Below are 17,602 nucleotides of genomic sequence, written 5' to 3'. Positions count from 1 at the left end.
AAAAAAAAAAGAATAATGAATGAGTGCATAAAATATTTTTTATGCTCTTTATAAGAGTGACAGATTTGAATGCAAGTAGCTGGGGGGTTTTGTTTTTGTTTTGCTTGTTTGTTTGTTTTTACTTTCAACAGGTAGAAAATTTGCATCTGATTTTAGAAAACTGTAAAAGAGTGAGGAGGAAGACTTCTCCAAAAAGGGCATATTGGTGGAAAATAATACCCATCTAAAGGAGTTTGGAATGACTATATTGCAAATTGGAGGAGTTAGAGTTGATGGTTTGTACCAGAGTAGCAAATATTTTTGGCAAGTGGACATGACTTTCCAGTGAGAGGCCCCATTCTGCTGGAGTTTCCACCAGAGGGAACATGTGAAGATGTACAGGATATCATTTTGTAAGAATAAAAAACCAGGAACTCCCAGAAAGGCAAGGGTGAAGCCTAGAGAGGAAGCTAAAAAGAATGAGTGACACAGAGACAGAGATAGAGAGAGATCAGACTATCCGGTAATTAATCATGAAGTAGCCAAGGAAAGGTACAGAAGGTTAAAAAACAGGAAACACAGATATTTAGAGAGTTCATCACCTAACTCGGAATCAAGAATCTTGGCTCTGGCCTGCATGTGTTGTGAATTAAAGTACCTTAATTATGCAGAGAATATTTCTGGAAGAATGCACAAGAAACTGAGCAGAAGGAAGGGAAGAAGCCTTACTTTTTTTTTTTTTTTTTTTTTTTTGAGATGGAGTCTTGCTCTGTCATCAGGCTGAACTGCAATGCTGTGATCTCAGCTCACTGCAGCCTCAGCCTCCTGGGTTCAGGCGATTTCCCTGCCTCAGCCTCCAGAGTAGCTGAGACTACAGGTGCGCACCACCATGCCTGGCTAATTTTTGTATTTTTAGTAGAGACGGGGTTTCACCATGTTGGCCAGGCTGGTCTCGAACTCCTGACCTCAGGTGATCTGCTGACCTCGGCCTCCCAAAGTACTGGGATTACAGGCATGAGCCACCACGCCCGGCCTACTTTTTTATACTGTTAAGATTTTTACTGTGTGTATGTGTTATCTCTTCAAATAATTAATGAATGAATTAATGAATGCCCTGCATATCCATGCTAATTGAGTTTACAGTAAGGTTTCATGTATCATTTAGTCCTCACAATGCCTCAAATGCACTGAGCCCCATTTCATAAGTGGGGAACTAAGTTTCAGGTGTTAGGAAATTTGTCCAAGATCCTACGGAGGGGAAGCACGCCTGGAACCCCCAGGTCTGTTGAATCCCATTCCATCATTTTGTAGATTATAGCATAGATGCCTCCTGCTGCTAACTGTTCAACTTCCACCACGTTGCCTGACTTCCCTGGATCAGTTTCCTCGTTTCTAAAGTGAGGACAGTGGCTAAATTGGCCCTTCTTAAATTCTCTTGTGAATTAGAATCACATGGAGAGTTTGATTTAAACACGCAGATGCCCTGGCCTTCAGAGAATCGGAGGCAGGAGATCTGGGAGGCCCAGATTATCTGCATTTTAACAAACACCTCAGATGTTTTCCAAAGTTTGAGAGATTAAATTAGAGCTTCTTGCCTTTAACATACATGTGACTTACCTGGGCTCTTATTAAAATGGAGATTCTAATTTGGAAGGCTTGGGGTGGGGACTGAGATTCTGCAGGTCTCACCAGCTTCCAGGTAAAGGTGATGCTGCAGTTCCGGGAATACAAAGAACAGAGTGTCTTCAAAGTCTTCTCTTGCTCCAAACTTCACAGTGTTGAATAAAGAAGGAAGAACAACTTTGCTTAGAAAGTTGCTTTGAAGTAGGCAAGAAAGGAAAACCTGCCCAAAGGAATTGCTGGGGGACTCAAGGGAGGAGGAACAAGTCAACAGAGGTTTCAGGTGCCAAGAAAAGGTGAAGCCTTGCCCTCGAGCCCAGGGGTGATTCTAGAGATCAAGAAAGGAGCAGAGTCATCTAAAGAAACTGTAGAGAGCCTGTAACAGCCTGGGAGGGAAACCTGAACATGTCATGAGAATTCGAAGGAGACTGCAGAGACAGGCTAACATGCCTGAGAGGCAGCTTACCATGGGTCATTTACCGAAACTCCATGTGCAAACTTGTGATCATGGGCCAGATTGTCACTCTAAGTATTTGTTGTTCTGAAAAGATCCTGTGAGGCAGAAAAAGAGATGAGAGAGCCTATATGTTTGGAAAATTTATTTGACAATGCATTTGGAGAAGTGATCACCCTTTTCACTTGGGTGAAGGCAGCAGAATTCTAAGAAATATTCTGTTTGTCATTGTTCTGGGTCTGTTTCACCTGGGTTAACTGGGGTTGGCTTTTTGCTTTTGCTTGTTTTTTGTCTCACGGTTCCCTGCCCCCATAGGAAGCAACGGGAATTCTGGTGGTCTCAGCCATACCAGCCTCACACCTGCCTCAAGTCAACCTTATGTAAGTATTGCAACTGCCCGACAGGTTCTCCCTGTTTGCTGCACAAATGAAGACCATGGCATTGTAGTAAAGAAAGAGTCTAATTGATGTGAGGCTGGCCATGCCACATGGGAGATGGAGTTGTTATTTAAATCAATCTCCTTGAAGGCCCCTAGATTAGGGGTTGCTCAAAGGTAGTTTGGGGAGGGAGTGGGGTGACTATTCAATGGGCACTTGCTGCTGATTGGTTGGATCAGAGATGAGATCATAGGGAGTTGAAGCTGTCCTCTTGCACTGAGTTGCTTCTGGGTGGAGCCACAGGAGCCATTGGTTGGTGGGTCCAGATGGAGCCACAGGTGTCAGACATGAAAAAACCTAAAAAGATGTCACAAAAGGCCAATCTTAGGTTCTACAATAGTGATGTTATTTGCAAGAATTATTGGGGAAATTGCATATCTTATGATATGCAGAATTCACCTTAGCAGAATTCAGGCTCCTCCCACTAACCTGATGGTCTCTCATTAGCTTTATAAAGGTGGCTGAGTTTTAGGGGAAGGCCTGTTATCATTTAAACTATAAATAAAATGTCTCCCAAAGCTAACCCTGGAATGAAGGCAACTTGAAAGCTAAAAGCAAGAGGAGCTTGGGCTATATTGGATCTCCCCCACTGCCATAATTTTCTCACTGACGTAATTTTTACAAAGGCAATTTCAGTATGTGGCTACCTCAGACCCAGCATGTGCATCCTGGGGGAGCCTGCTTCCTCCCTTCCAGGACTGGCTTCCTGCCCAGGAGATCTCTAAATGTCCCCACTGCTCCCAGATAGTCTCTCTGGCAGCTAGCTCTCTGAAGTCCTACCATTGACATTCATTCTTTGGATTTAGAAGAGTTTTCAGTTTATGAAAATGCATATGTTCTTATCCTGGTGACACCTGAAGACATCCCTCCCCAAATTGAGGCCCTCCAAGATCTCCGCAGCTCATATGTGCATTATACACGACTGCAAGCAAGACTGCATAGCTATACATATACCTTCATTTGGGTTCTATCAACTTAGAGGACTTAATCTTCACACTGTACAGAAGCACTGATTAACAATTGTGCATGCCTTTGGTGAATAAATATGGGATGGAATTGTTACATAATGATTGCAGTTTGATTGCTAGACATTATTATTGAAGCAGTTGGGGAGTGGTGAGTAAAGGCTCCATGGTGGCAAATGCTTGATTAAAGGTGCTGTGGCTTGACAGAGGTCAGCTAAGCCTACTGAGCGAGGCCCTTCTGAAATGGCCCTCAGGTGGGCCCTGGAAAGGGGTTAAAGGAAGGAACTGGGCACCAGAAAGAGGGAGGCAAAGAGAGGAGACTGGAAGGGCACAAAAAGTACCAACATCACAGATCTACCCATGGCAAGCCTCACGCACTTTATTGTGTCTCCCTTCTCCAAGCCAAAAATTACTTTTCCTTTTATTTTCTTATTGAGAAGATATGAGGACAACTATAAAGGCAGTTTTTGACAAAAGAAAACACACCTTCTCAATGACAATATTTTCACATTAACTTCCATCAGTGAATACATATTTTACATGGTTACAGTAATAACTGCAATAGCACTTTTTATTTTTTTAAACTTAACATCTTTTTTTCTTTTTTAATTATACTTTAAGTTCTGGGATACATGTGCAGAACGTGCAGGTTTGTTACATAGGTATACATGTGCCATGGTGGTTTGCTGCATCCATTAACCCATCATCTACATTAGGTATTTCTCCTAATGCTATCCCTCCCCTTAGTCCCCACCCGCCAACCGGCCCCAGTGTGTGTTGTTCCCCTCCCTGTGTCCATGTGTTCTCATAGTTCAGCTCCCACTTATGAGTGAGAACATGCGGTGTTTGGTTTTCTGTTCCTGTATTAGTTTGCTGGGAATTATGGTTTCCAGCTTCATCCATGCCCATTCAGTATGATACTGGCTGTGGGTCTGTCATAAATAGCTCTTATTATTTTGAGATACGTTCCATCAACACCTAGTTTATTGAGAGTTTGTAGCATGAGGGGATGTTGAATTTTATCAAAGGCCTTTTCTGCATGCATTGAGATAATCACATGATTTTTGTCATTGGTTCTGTTTATGTGATGGATTATATTTATTGATTTGCATATGTTGAACCAGCCTTGCATCCCAGGGATGAAGCCAACTTGATTGTGGTGGATAAACTTTTTGCTGTGCTCCTGGATTTGGTTTGCCAGTATTTTATTGAGGATTTTCCCATTGATGTTCATCAGGGATATTGGTCTGAAATTTTCTTTTTTTGTTGTGTCTCTGCCAGCTTTTGGTATCAGGATGATGCTGGTCTCATAAAATGAGTGAGGGAGGAGTCCCTCTTTTTCCATTGTTTGGAATAGTTTCAGAAGGAATGGGACAGGCTCCATTTGGTCCTGGGCTTTTTTTGGTTAGCAGGCTGTTAATTACTGCCTCAATTTCAGAACTTGTTATTGGTCTATTCAGGGATTCAGCTTCTTCCTGGTTTAGTCTTGGGAGGGTCTGTGTGTCCAGGAATTTACCCATTTCTTCTAGAGTTTCTAGTTTATTTGTGTAGCAGTGTTTATAGTATTCTCTCATGGTAGTTTGTATTTCTGTGGGATCAGTGGTGATGTCCCCTTTACCATTTTTTATTGTGTCTATTTGATTCCTCTCTCTTTTCTTCTTTATTAACCTGGCTAGTGGTCTATTTTCTTAATCTTTTCAAAAATCCAGCTCCTGAATTCATGATTTTTTGAAGGGTTTTTTGTGTCTCTATCTCCTTCAGTTCTGCTCTGATCTTAGTTATTTCTGGTCTTCTGCTAGCTTTTGAATTTGTTTGCTCTTGCTTCTCTAGTTCTTCTAATTGTGATGTTAGGGTTTTGATTTTAGATCTTTCTTGCTTTCTCCTGTAGGGATTTAGTGCTCTAAATTTCCCTCTAAACACGGCTTTAGCTGTTTTCCAGTGATTCTGTACATTATGTCTTTGTTCTCATTGCTTTCAAAAAACTTATTTATTTCTGCCTTAATTTCATTATTTAATTCATGATTTTTTGAAGGGTTTTTTGTGTCTCTATCTCCTTCAGTTCTGCTCTGATCTTAGTTATTTCTGGTCTTCTGCTAGCTTTTTGAATTTGTTTGCTCTTGCTTCTCTAGTTCTTCTAATTGTGATGTTAGGGTTTTGATTTTAGATCTTTCTTGCTTTCTCCTGTAGGGATTTAGTGCTCTAAATTTCCCTCTAAACACGGCTTTAGCTGTTTTCCAGTGATTCTGTACATTATGTCTTTGTTCTCATTGCTTTCAAAAAACTTATTTATTTCTGCCTTAATTTCATTATTTACCCAGTAGTCATTCAGGAGCAGGTTGCTCAGTTTCCATGTAGTTGTACAGTTTTGAGTGAGTTTCTTAATCCTGAGTTCTAATTTGATTGCACTGTGGTCTGAGAGACTGTTCATTATGATTTCTGTTCTTTTGCATTTGCTGAGGAATGTTTTACTTCCAATTGGTGGTCAGTTTTAGAATAAGTGTGATGTGGTGCTGAGAAGAATGTATATTCTGTTGATCTGGGGTGTAGAATTCTGTAGATGTCAATTGGGTCCAGAGCTGAGTTCAAGTCCTGAATATCCTTGTTAATGTTCTGTCTCGTTGATCTGTCTAATATTGACAGTGAGTTGTTAAAGTCTCCCCCTATTATTGCGTGAGAGTCTATGTCTCTTTGTAGGTCTCTAAGAACTTGCTTTATTAATCTGGGTGCTCCTCTATTGGGTGTATATATATTTAGAATAGTTAGCTCTTCTTGTTGTGTTGATCACTTTACCATTATGTAATGCCCTTCTTTGTCTTTTTTGATCTTTGTTAGTTTAAAGTCTGTTTTATCAGAGACTAGGATTGGAACCCCTGCTTTTTTTTGCTTTCCATTTGCTTGGTAAATATTCCTCCATCCCTTTATTTTGAGCATACGTGTGTCTTTGCACATGAGATGGGTCTCCTGAATACAGCACACCGATGGGTCCTGACTCTTTATCCAATTTGCCAGTCTGTGTCTTTTAATTGGGTATTTAGCCCATTTACATTTAAGGTTAATATTGTTACATGTGAATTTGATCCTGTCATTATGATGCTAGCTGGTTATTTTGCCTGTTAGTTCATGCAGTTTCCTCATAGTGTCAATGGTCTTTATAATTTGGTAGTTTTTGCAGTGGCTGGTATTGGTTTTTCCTCTCCATATTTAGTGCTTCCCTCAGGAGCTCTGGTAAGGCAGGCCTGGTAGTGACAAAATCTCTCTGCATTTGCTTGTCTGTAAAGGATTTTATTTCTCCTTCACTTGTGAAGCTTAGTTTGGCTGGATATGAAATTCTGGGTTGAAAATTCTTTTCTTTGAGAATGTTGAATATTGGCCCTCACTCTCTTCTGGCTTGTAGGGTTTCTGCTGAGAAATCCACCATTAGTCTGATGGGCTTCTCTTTGTGGGTAACCCAACCTTTCTCTCTGGCTGCCCTTAACATTTTTTCCTTCATTTCAACCTTGGTGAATCTGAAGATTTAGTGTCTAGGGGTTGCTCTTCTCAAGGAGTATCTTTGTAGTGTTCTCTGTATTTCCTGAATTTGAATGTTGGCCTGTCTTGTTAGGCTGGGGAAGTTCTCCTGGATAATATCCTGAAGAATGTTTTCCAACTTGGTTCCATTCTCCCCGTCACTTTCAGGTACACCAATCAAATGTAGATTTGGTCTTTTCACATAGTCCCATATTTTTTGGAGGCTTTGTTCATTCCTTTTCATTCTTTTTTCTCTAATCTTGTCTTCATGCTTTATTTCATTAAGTTGATCTTCAATCTCTGATATTGTTTCTTCTGCTTGATTGATTTGGCTATTGATACTTGTGTATGCTTCATGAAGTTCCTGGGCTGTGTTTTTCAGCTCCATCAGGTCATTTATGTTCTTCTCTAAACTGGTTATTTTAGTTAGCAATTCCTTTAACCCTTTTTCAAGGTTCTTAGCGTCCTTGCAGTGGGTTAGAACATGCTTGTTTAGCTCGGAAGTGTTTGTTATTACTCACCTTCTGAAGCCTACTTCTGTCAACTCGTCACTCTTTTTCCATTCAGTTTTGCTCTCTTGTTGGCAAGAAGTTGTGATCCTTTGGAGGAGAAGAGGCATTCTGGTTTTTGGAATTTTCAGCCTTTTTTCACTGTTTTTTCCTCGTCTTCATGGATTTATCTATCTTTGGTCTTTGATGTTGGTGACCTTCAAATGGGGCCTCTGAGTGGACATCCTTTTTGTTGATGTTGATACTATTACTTTCTGTTTGTTAGTTTTCCTTCAAAATAGGCCTCTGTGCTGCAGGTCTGCTAGAGTTTGCTGGAGGTCCACTCCAGTTCCTGTTTGCCTGGGTATCACTAGGAGAGGCTGCAGGGCAGCAAAGATTGCTGCCTGCTCCTTCCTTGGGAAGCTTTGTCCCAGAGGGGCACCTGCCAGATGCCAGCTGGAACTCTCCTGTATGAGGTGTCTGTCAAGCCCTGCTGGGAGGTGTCTTCCAGTCAGGAGGCACAGGGGCCAGGGACCCACTTGTGGAAGCAGTCTGTCCCTTAGCAGAGCTTGAGCACTGTGCTGGGAGATCTGCTCCTCTCTTCAGAGCCGGCAAGCAGGAACTTTTAAGTCTGGTGAAGCTGCGCCCACAGCCACCCCTTCCCCCAGGTGACTGTTTGTCCCAGGGAGGTGGGAGTTTTGTCTATAAGTCCCTGACTGGGGCTGCTGCCTTTCTTTCAGAGATGCCCTGCCCAGAGAGGAGGAATCTAGAGAGGCAGTCTGGCTACAGTGGCTTTGGGGTGCTGTAGAGGGCTCCACCCAGTTCAAACTTCCCAGTGGCTTTGTTTACATAGTGCGAGGAAAACCGCTGACCCAAGCCTCAGTAATGGCGGTCGCCTCTTCCCCCACCAAGCTGGGGTGTCCCAGTTCAACTTCAGTCTGCTGTGCTGGCAGCAAGAATTTCAAGCCAGTGGATCTTAGTTTGCTGGAATCCATGGGGGTGGGATCCGCTGAGCAAGACCACTTGGCTCCCTGGCTTCAGCCCCTTTTCTGGGGGAACAAATAGTTCTGTCTTGCTGGTATTCCAGGCACCACTGGGGTATGAGAAACAAACAAACAAACAAAAACTCCTGCAGCTAGCTTGGTGTCTGCCCAAACGGCTGCCTAGTTTTGTGCTTGAAACCCATGGCCCTGCTGGTGTAAGCACCCGAGGGAATGTCCTGGTCTGTGGGTTGTGAAGAACGTGGGAAAAGGGTAATATCTGGGCTGGAGTCCCAGTCCCTTACAGTCTCTCACAGCTTTCCTTGGCTAGGGGAGGGAGTTCCCCGACCCCTTGTGCTTCCTGGGTGAGGCAACGCCCTACCCTGCTTTGGTTTGCCCTTCGTGGGCTGCACCCACTGTCTAGCCAGTCCCAGTGAGATGAGCCAGGTACCTCAGTTGGAAATGCAGAAATCACCTGCCTTCTGCATTCAGCTTGCTGGGAGCTGCAGACCAGAGCTATTCCTATTCAGCCATCTTGCCAGCCACTTCACTTAACATCTTATCAGAAACATTTTTCATGACACAATCTTCATAGTGATATTTTAGTTACTTCTTCCATGTTTTGAAAAAGATTTTTTTAAAACCAAACTTTCATTTATCAAAGGCACATGAAAATGCTAATTAGTTTCTAATCAGCATCTGATAATTACCTGTAGTATAACCTCTAGTTGCCATTTAATTTGCTTATGTGCCCTGTGTGATTTGTATTAGACTTTCTAGAAGTCCATGCTGAAAATAGTTTGCAATACTCTATTATTATCCTCACGAATCTCTGGGTCCACGAGCCTCAGGTTTGAAGCCACTGACTTAAAGGGTCCCCTCTCTCAGGGAATGTTTCCGATAGACATGATTATTTTTTAAACTACTAAAAAGATCATTTATTTTCAACTATTATAGATGATTCTACAATTAATATTACTTTGTACATTTCTGCTCTGCTTAAGTCTTATCATACCCTCCTCCCCCCAAAGCAATATTAGGGGCAGGCTACTGAGTCCTAAGATACAGGCAATTTTGTTAATGAAGTGTTATTGATGTTAGTTTGCAGATGATTATTAAAAAGTTATTGACTGAAGCTACACTTATAATTGTCTTCCCTCTTTCTTTCCCTCCCTCCCTTCCTCCCTCCATCTCTCTGTCTTCTTTCCTTCCTTCCACTGAAAATTTGGGTTCCTAAAATATGCTGAACTAAGCATGTTAATTCAGAAATTCATAGAATACTACCCTTGTAGAACTAGCTGGGATGGAAGAGGGTGGGATTTACCAGAAGCAAGTAGATTCCCATTTCCAACAAGGCTCACAAATATATCGGTTTTATAAGGTATTCATTTATCATTTTGTTATTAAATCTTCCCTGAATTTCTAGAGAATAAACCCAGAATACTAATTACAATAATTTTTGCACATTACATTTCTTATTGTAAATTAATCTGAGAAACTATAGTACAGATATTGTGTTCTTTTTTTTCCCCCTGCTTCAATCATTTGCTTGCACCCAGCAATTTCTATGGAAGAAGGTAAGAAATAGTATTTAGGAAAAAACTCTTATTTCCAACATCTTTTAGAAATTTCTTGTAGTTTAAAAAGTTCACTTTAATTCCATTCAGCTATTTATTAAGCTCTTCCTATATACCTAGTAGTGTGATAGTCATTAATACCTTAATTTATAAACATATGTCATTCAAAGATATGCATGCAAAGTATAATTGTCCTAACACTGAGAGGAATAAAGAAAAGAGAAGTAACATTTATATGCAGCTCCAGAGTTTAGCATAGCATAGGGCAAGAACTCAATAAAAGCTGTGAAACTGATGAGATGTTTTGTTTCAACTGCTTTATACACGTTACCTAACCTAACAATAACACCATAGTGAAATTATTATTATTATTCCCACCTTATGGATGAAAAGATTGACATCCAGAGAAGGTAAGAACAGTTGCCAGTAGTTGCAAACAGTGTAATCTGGATTCAAGATTCCATCTGTCTAAAAGGCCCTGCATTAGGAAACAAACGGGACCTTCAGTTACTAGCCTTTCCCCTTCTCCATGCCCAACCATCTGGATGACTCATTTTGATGGTGCTCTCTCTCTCTCTCTCTCTCTCATACACACACACACACACACACACACACACACACACACACACACACACACCAAAGCAAGATGCTGTCTGCTTCCAGAGAGGGGAAAGAAGAGGTGTCCCTTTAGCCACCATCCACAGTTCATCCTTGAATTTGGAAAGGGAAACCAGAGAACTGCAGAATGACTTTTGAAGGCTGATCTATGGGAACAAGGCTCCAATCTGTGTCCCCCAAAACAAAAAAAAGGTGTATGACGCAGGAAGGCGAGAGCAGAAGGAGAGGGAGAGAGGGGCAAGTCCAGGTTGCCTGCTTCTGGTTTGTCTACTCAGGGTCACGTTATAGACTGCATGTTAAGAGTTGTGGAGGGGAGCCTGGGCATAGCCCTTGGTGGGAGAGAGGAGCTGGGAACTCTATGGTATTGGTGGTTGATAAGGCCATGGTCTTAGCTTGAGCTTCCATAACAAGATACCACAGACTAAATGGCTTAAACAACAGATATTTATTTTCTTACAGTTTCAGAGGCTGGAAGTCTAAGATTAAGATTCCAGCAGGGTTGGTTTCTGGTGAGGCCTCTCTTCCTGGCTTGCAGACAGCCACCTGATTGCTGTGTGCTCATTTGGTGTTGCCTCTGTGCATCCTTAGAGAGAGAGGGAGAGGGAGAGGGAAAGGGAGAGGGAGAGGGAGAGAGAGAGAGAGAGAGAGAGAGAGAGAGAGAGAGAGAGAGAGAAGAGAGATAGTGGTGGGGGGCACAGGGAGAGAGAGAGAGGAAAAAAAGAAGGAGAGAGAGACAGGGAGGTCGATTGATCTGGTATGTTTTCTTCTTCTTGTAAGGCCACCAGTTCTGTCAATTTAATACCCTAGACATATTACCTCATTTAACCTTAATTACCTCCTTAAAGGCCCTATCTCTAAATACAGCCATACTGAAGGCAAGGGCTTCAACATATGAATACTGGGGGGAACACAATTCAGTACATTATCCTAGCTGATAATGTGGAATTATTGATATGAGGAGAACAAAAATCAGTGGCCCTATCTTAGGGCCACTTGACACCTATCAGAGTCAAGCGTCAGAAAAGTCAGAGCTTCTTGTGCTGTTACTGGATAATCATGCCTGGTTTTTGTACCTTCCTCTGTAAAATAAAAGTGAAAATTGTAGTCTTTGTTTGCCCTGAAGAAAAACAACTTTGTTATGTCCTGGGAACTAATGAACTCACTGTTGTTATGGATGGCTAATAACAATCTGATTATTTAATTAGGAAATTAAATTAATCTAATTAATTAGGAAAATAATCTCTGAATACAAGTAAACAAATGACAGTGCGGGAAATCTAAACCATGTCACTTGTTTATCTGTGTCCCTACCTGTACAAGACAGTGTTATTTCATAAAATTTTTCATATTTCATTTAAAAACATTAATGAATGATGTAGTTTTGAAGGGGTGGTGATAAGCGTTACTTTATATTATAGCTTATTCTACAGACTGTACTTTGGACTACACTTTTACAGACTATGTACTTTTGGAACCTGTATTAGCCTCATTTATTAAATCAGTATTTGTTGAGCACCTGGGATGTGATGGGCACTGCTAGAAACAAGATGTAAAGTGCTGAAAGAAAAAAAATTCAGAACCTATATTCAAATAAACTATTTTGATATTTAAAAGAAAACTCAATTTAAGAAATAATTTATCATTTGCCCACTATGTGCAAAATACTGTAGTAAGAGTCTGTAAAAACTAGTGAGACAGTCCCTGTCTTCAAGAAGCTGTCTAGGAGAACAAAGAAGGCAAACCCCCGAATGGTTATAGATGTAGAATAGATGTACAGTAGCTGACAGTTCAAGGTAGTAGGAAGAAAATGCTCTGCAAGGGGGTATTCATTCTGATCAGTGCTTGGGATGGACCTAGAAGCATGACAGGCACAGGGAACAGGGTAGCAAAGGCCATGATGTCCACTCTAATGGTAGCATAAGATGCGTGAAGGAGAGAAGCGGATGACAACCTTTCAAGCTGGGTTTAGATTGTGCTGTAGAGAGTTTTGAGAATTAGGATAAGTAGTTTTTAAAGTTATATTCCTTTATTCTTTTATATATACTTCAGCTAAAGGTAAAGAGAATTCACATTTATTGAGTACTTAGCATATGCCTGAGCTTTTCATGCATTTTCTCAATCCTAGCCTATGCGGTAGGTACTATTACTCTCCCCATTTGCAGATGGAGAACAGAGGCTTAGAGATCAACTAATTCGTGCAGCATTCAAAAGCCTATGGTTTTAATTTTAACCATTTTTATATTATATAGCCTCCCACATCATACATTTTCATTTAATACAGGAGAGCCCTTTTTATCTCGCCAAGTAAGCAATAGGTCTAAAAGTAAATTTATCATAAGGTGGATGGAGTTGACATCCATAGTTTTTTTTTTACATACATAGTTTATTTTTATTTTATGAGTTTTATTGACATACATAGGGAATTTTTTATTTTTTATTTTTATTTATTTATTTATTTTTTAGACAGAGTTTTGCTCTTTTTGCCCAGGCTGGAGTGCAATGGCGTTACCTCAACTCACTACAACCTCTGCCTCCCGGGTTCAAACGATTCTCCTGCCTCAGCCTCCCAAGTAGCTGGGATTATAGGTGTGCGCTACCACAACCGACTAATTTTTATATTTTTAGTAGAGATAGGATTTCACCATGTTGGTCAGGCTGGTCTCGAACTCCTGACCTCAGGTGATCCGCCCGCCTTGGCCTCCCAAAGTGCTGGGATTACAGGCGTGAGCCACTATGCCTGGCCATGGAATTTTGTTTTTAATGTGGACACATTTTAAATTCTGTTTCTCCCTTTCTATACTCTTTTATAGACGATGACATGAAGATTGATGAGAAATGTGTGGAAGCAGGTAACATTTTCTCTTGATTGCTTTGCTGTTAGAAGAAATATGAAGCATGTCAATTATAGATTATCTGAAGCAGAGGTGTCCAAAGGGGCCATGGGCCTTTCCTCTGGGAGAAATGTGTAAAATGACCCTCCACCCCCATCTTTCTTCTGTAGTTCTGGCCATTGGAAGGAGAAGCTGTGGTAATGTGTCCAGGTTCCCACTGATCTACTAGAAAATGTTCTAGAAAGCAGCACTTTGTAAATGATCTCAGGAACACTTAGTAACACTCAGCATATCAGATGGTAGAACACTTGGAAACCTCTGCTCTTTGTGAAATAACATAAAATATTGCAGTATCAAAATTTTAAAGAGCAATATATATTTTATTATTAAGTTTGATGTCATCTTCTGGTAGATTCTAGTATAGATAAATAGTAGTAGGTTCCAAAATGAGAAGACATGCATGAAAGTTTTTTACATTTCTATTCTTTAATTTTTTTGTAAATTGGGAAAAGATTTTTCAAATTTAGTGGCAGAAATAAGACCAGCTTAAGAATCACTAGGATTTTGTTAGGAGACCAGTTGGAGAACCTTAGTCTGATAGGTGAATCTATCTTTGCTTTATAGGCTAGTCTAGTTCTTAGAGGTGAAAGAACAATATAAAATTTTGAAACAGTGGGCATTTCAATGATTCACATATATTTTCCAGAACAACTGCAGAATACTGCTGACATTATGTTTATTTTACCAAGTATACTTTTTTTAAAACTTGCAGTAATATTCATTTCCTTTCTACAATTTTCATTATATTTTTATTAGGTAATAATTCACATAGTTCAAAATTTAATAACTACAAAGGTATATTCAGTAAGAAGTTCCTCCCTTTCCATGTTCTCCTACTCATTTTTCTTTCTTGGGGCAATAAATGTTAATAGTTTCTTCAGTATCACCCCAGACATATTCTGTGCACAAAAAAGCAATGATGTGGTCGGGCGTAGTGGCTCATGCCTGTAATCCCAGCACTTTGGGAGGCCGAGGTGGGCGGATCACGAGGTCAGGAGATCGAGACCATCCTGGCTAACACGGTGAAACCCTGTCTCTACTAGAAAATATACAAAAAAAAATTCGCTGGGCATGATGGCGGGCGCCTGTAGTTCCAGCTACTCGGGAGGCTGAGGCATGAGAATGGTGTGAACCCGGGAGGCGGAGCTTGTAGTGAGCAGAGATCGTGCCACTGCACTCCAGCCTGGGTGACAGAGTGAGACTCCATCTCAAAAAAAAAACGCAAAAAAAAAAAAAAAAAGCAATGATGTGTATATTTCTCCTCCCCACTTCATCACCCCCATCTTTTTTTCTAAATCCAAATGCACATACCCTTTGATAGCATGAAATGCACACTGTTCTGTTCCTGGCTTTTCTAACCTAACATTCTAAATCTTGGAGGTGACTCTATCTTAGCACATAAAGAGCCTTGTCTTTATTTTTTTAAACAGCTTATTGGTTATTGCATATTGATACAATCACTTATTTGTAGGCGTTTGTGTTATGTCCATTTGTTTCTATTATAAACAGTGCTACAATGAATTGCTGTATAAATATATCATTTTACATGCATGAGAATACCTTAGCTGCAGCATTGTCTGATCCAAGGATGCATGCATTGGCAATGTTGCCATATATTTCAAATTGCCCTCCATGTATGTTTCTTAATCCTTAATCTCTGTTTAAAATGCTAACAAGAGTTGTTTTAACTAATGAGGAAGTTGGTTTATCTCACATCCTTCTCAGCCACCCGATCAAGCCAACGTAATCAAGTCGTTCATATGCTCATTCTCCTCGCCATCACCCCCATTTGTGGGTCTCCAACTCTTCAGGCAGGGTGCACCCCTCCGACATCGGCAAGCCCTCTGCAGCAAAGCTGAGCAGTAGCCAGCATTCTCTACGGGTTTCCCTGACATTCCACTTTCCCCTTCCCTCTGAGCTTTTTACATTTTATTTTATTTATCCTCTATTATTTTATTTATTTTGAGCTCCTGCTGCACCCCTGACTGTCATCATGGCTCAGCTGCCGAATACCATCTCTTTCATTTAAAGTTGATATATGCCATAGAGACACCATCGATTTGACCTTGATTTGGGAAAAAAACTTAGAAGGTGGTGTATGGGCAGAAGTAGGGGGCCAGAGAATTAGACTTAAAATATAGACTCAGTGTAGATGGTCATGTAATAACATTTTTTATTTTTGCCTCCATGGAAAATCATAGATGAAGAAACATTTGAATCTGGTGAGTAAAAAAATGAGTATTTGGTACTGATTTTTAAATGTATATTCCAAATTTTGATGCAATTTATACACATATTTAGGGTTATAATAATTGTTTAAATATATCAACAGTAAAAAAAAATAAAAAGTAACTATATGTATCCCACATCATGTTGTCAATCTCAAATATACATTTTAAAATTTATTTTTAATTTTAATTTTTAATTTTTTTGAGACAAAATCTCTCTGTCACTCAGGTTGGAGTGCAGCGGTGTGATCATGGCTCATTGCAGCCTCGAATTCCTGAGGTCAAGTGATCCTCCCACCTCAGCCTTCCAAATAGCTGGAACTACAGGCATATGCCATCACACCTGGCTAATTTATTTATTTATTTATTTTGAGACAGGGTCTCAGTCTGTTGCTCAAGCTGAGGTGCAAGTGGTATGATCATAGCTCGCTGCAGCCTTCACTTCCTTGGCTCAGGTGATCCTCCCACTTTAGTCTCCCAAGTAGCTGGGACTACAGTCCCATGCCACCATGCATGGCTAATTTTTCAATTTTTTTGTAGATATAGGTCTCACTGTGTTGCCCAGGCTTGTCTCCAACTCCAGGCCTTGAGTGGTTTTCCCACCTTGACCTCCCAAAGTGAGCCACCACACCTGGTCCCAGTAAAATGTATTTTAAAAAATACAGCAACAGTGCAGTTGTGAAATGTAGATTTTACCTTAACCAGTACTTCTCACAGTCCCTGATGCACTTCTCACACTGTCCCTGATGCAGCATTTTGGAACTCTTTGGGAGCATTTTTTTATTGTCACATTGATTGGGGGATACTCCTGGCCTTTAACTGGTGTCTCTTGACCCACATATCTTCTGAATGTCCTGCTGGACAAAACTTGTTACAAATATAAAAGGGTCATTTTTCAACACACAAAAAGTTTTCATAAGATTTAGCATGAGAAACACAGTGGTTTAGAAGACAGTCATTATGGAGAGAGACATTCAAACAGAATGCAGACATTGCCTTGCAATTATTGAATGATTTATTCCACATATCCTGTCTACTCGATATTTCTAGTAAATAAACTGGAAAGTATATCTATACTGAATTAATTTTCTTTTTCTTTAATACATTATTTGTTATTATTGATGACATACGGTAAGTGTCAAGTGTCTGTCCCTCAAAATAATATTGAAATCATTAAAAACAAAATAGGCCCCACAGAATTTTATCTTTAAACTGCAAACATGCTAGGGCATGTTAACATGACCCACCCAATTCCAGGCATATTATTTTTCCTCATTTTCTCCATTTCATTGGTCTCTAATTGCTTTGGCATATTATCTTTACCTCAATTAAGGCAATTTCCTTCTTTCTCTTATCACATACAAATAAATCTAGCCTTTTATTACTTACCAAAACACTTTTTATTCTAGTGTCCACCTGTTTCTTTTCTATTTTTCTGTACTTCATATAAGGAATATTTTCTGATTTTTTAAATTCTCTTGAATCCATGCTTCTTTGTTATAAGTTTAATATAAGCATCTAGTAGTTTCTTAGGTCTTCCAAAGATGTTATGCCCAAGGATTTATATTTTGATATGTATACTTAAAAAAAATTTTTTTTGAGACAGAGTCTTACTCTGTCACCCAGGCTAGAGTACAGTGGTGTGATCTGGGCTCACTGCAATCTCCACCCGCCAGGCTCAAGTGATTCTCATGCCTCAGCCTCCTGAGTAGCTAGGATTACAGGTGTGCACCATCACACCCAGCTAATTTTTGTATTTTTAGTAGAGACGGGTTTCCATGTTGCTCAGGCTAGTCTTGAACTCCTGGCCTTGAGTGATCCGCCTGCCTCGTATGTATATAGTTTTAAAATACATATA

General features: G+C 40.3%; 1 protein-coding gene across 1 annotated transcript in view; it reads left to right on the top strand.

Annotated features, from left to right (window-relative positions):
* Positions 1-17,602, top strand: part of MPP4 (MAGUK p55 scaffold protein 4) — a 59,844-nt gene that overhangs the window by 24,877 nt on the left and 17,365 nt on the right. The window contains exons 11-14 of the mRNA XM_017848656.1: positions 2,369-2,433; positions 9,990-10,007; positions 13,436-13,474; positions 15,718-15,738. Of these exons, the coding sequence (XP_017704145.1) occupies positions 2,369-2,433; positions 9,990-10,007; positions 13,436-13,474; positions 15,718-15,738 (143 nt within the window). The remainder of the gene's footprint in view (positions 1-2,368; positions 2,434-9,989; positions 10,008-13,435; positions 13,475-15,717; positions 15,739-17,602) is intronic.

Source organism: Rhinopithecus bieti, unplaced genomic scaffold (genome assembly GCF_001698545.2).
Source record: "Rhinopithecus bieti isolate Rb0 unplaced genomic scaffold, ASM169854v2 scaffold_32017, whole genome shotgun sequence".
Classification (NCBI taxonomy): domain Eukaryota; kingdom Metazoa; phylum Chordata; class Mammalia; order Primates; family Cercopithecidae; genus Rhinopithecus; species Rhinopithecus bieti.
Note: the sequence above shows the minus strand (reverse complement) of the source record. Positions and strands in the feature narration are given on the sequence as shown.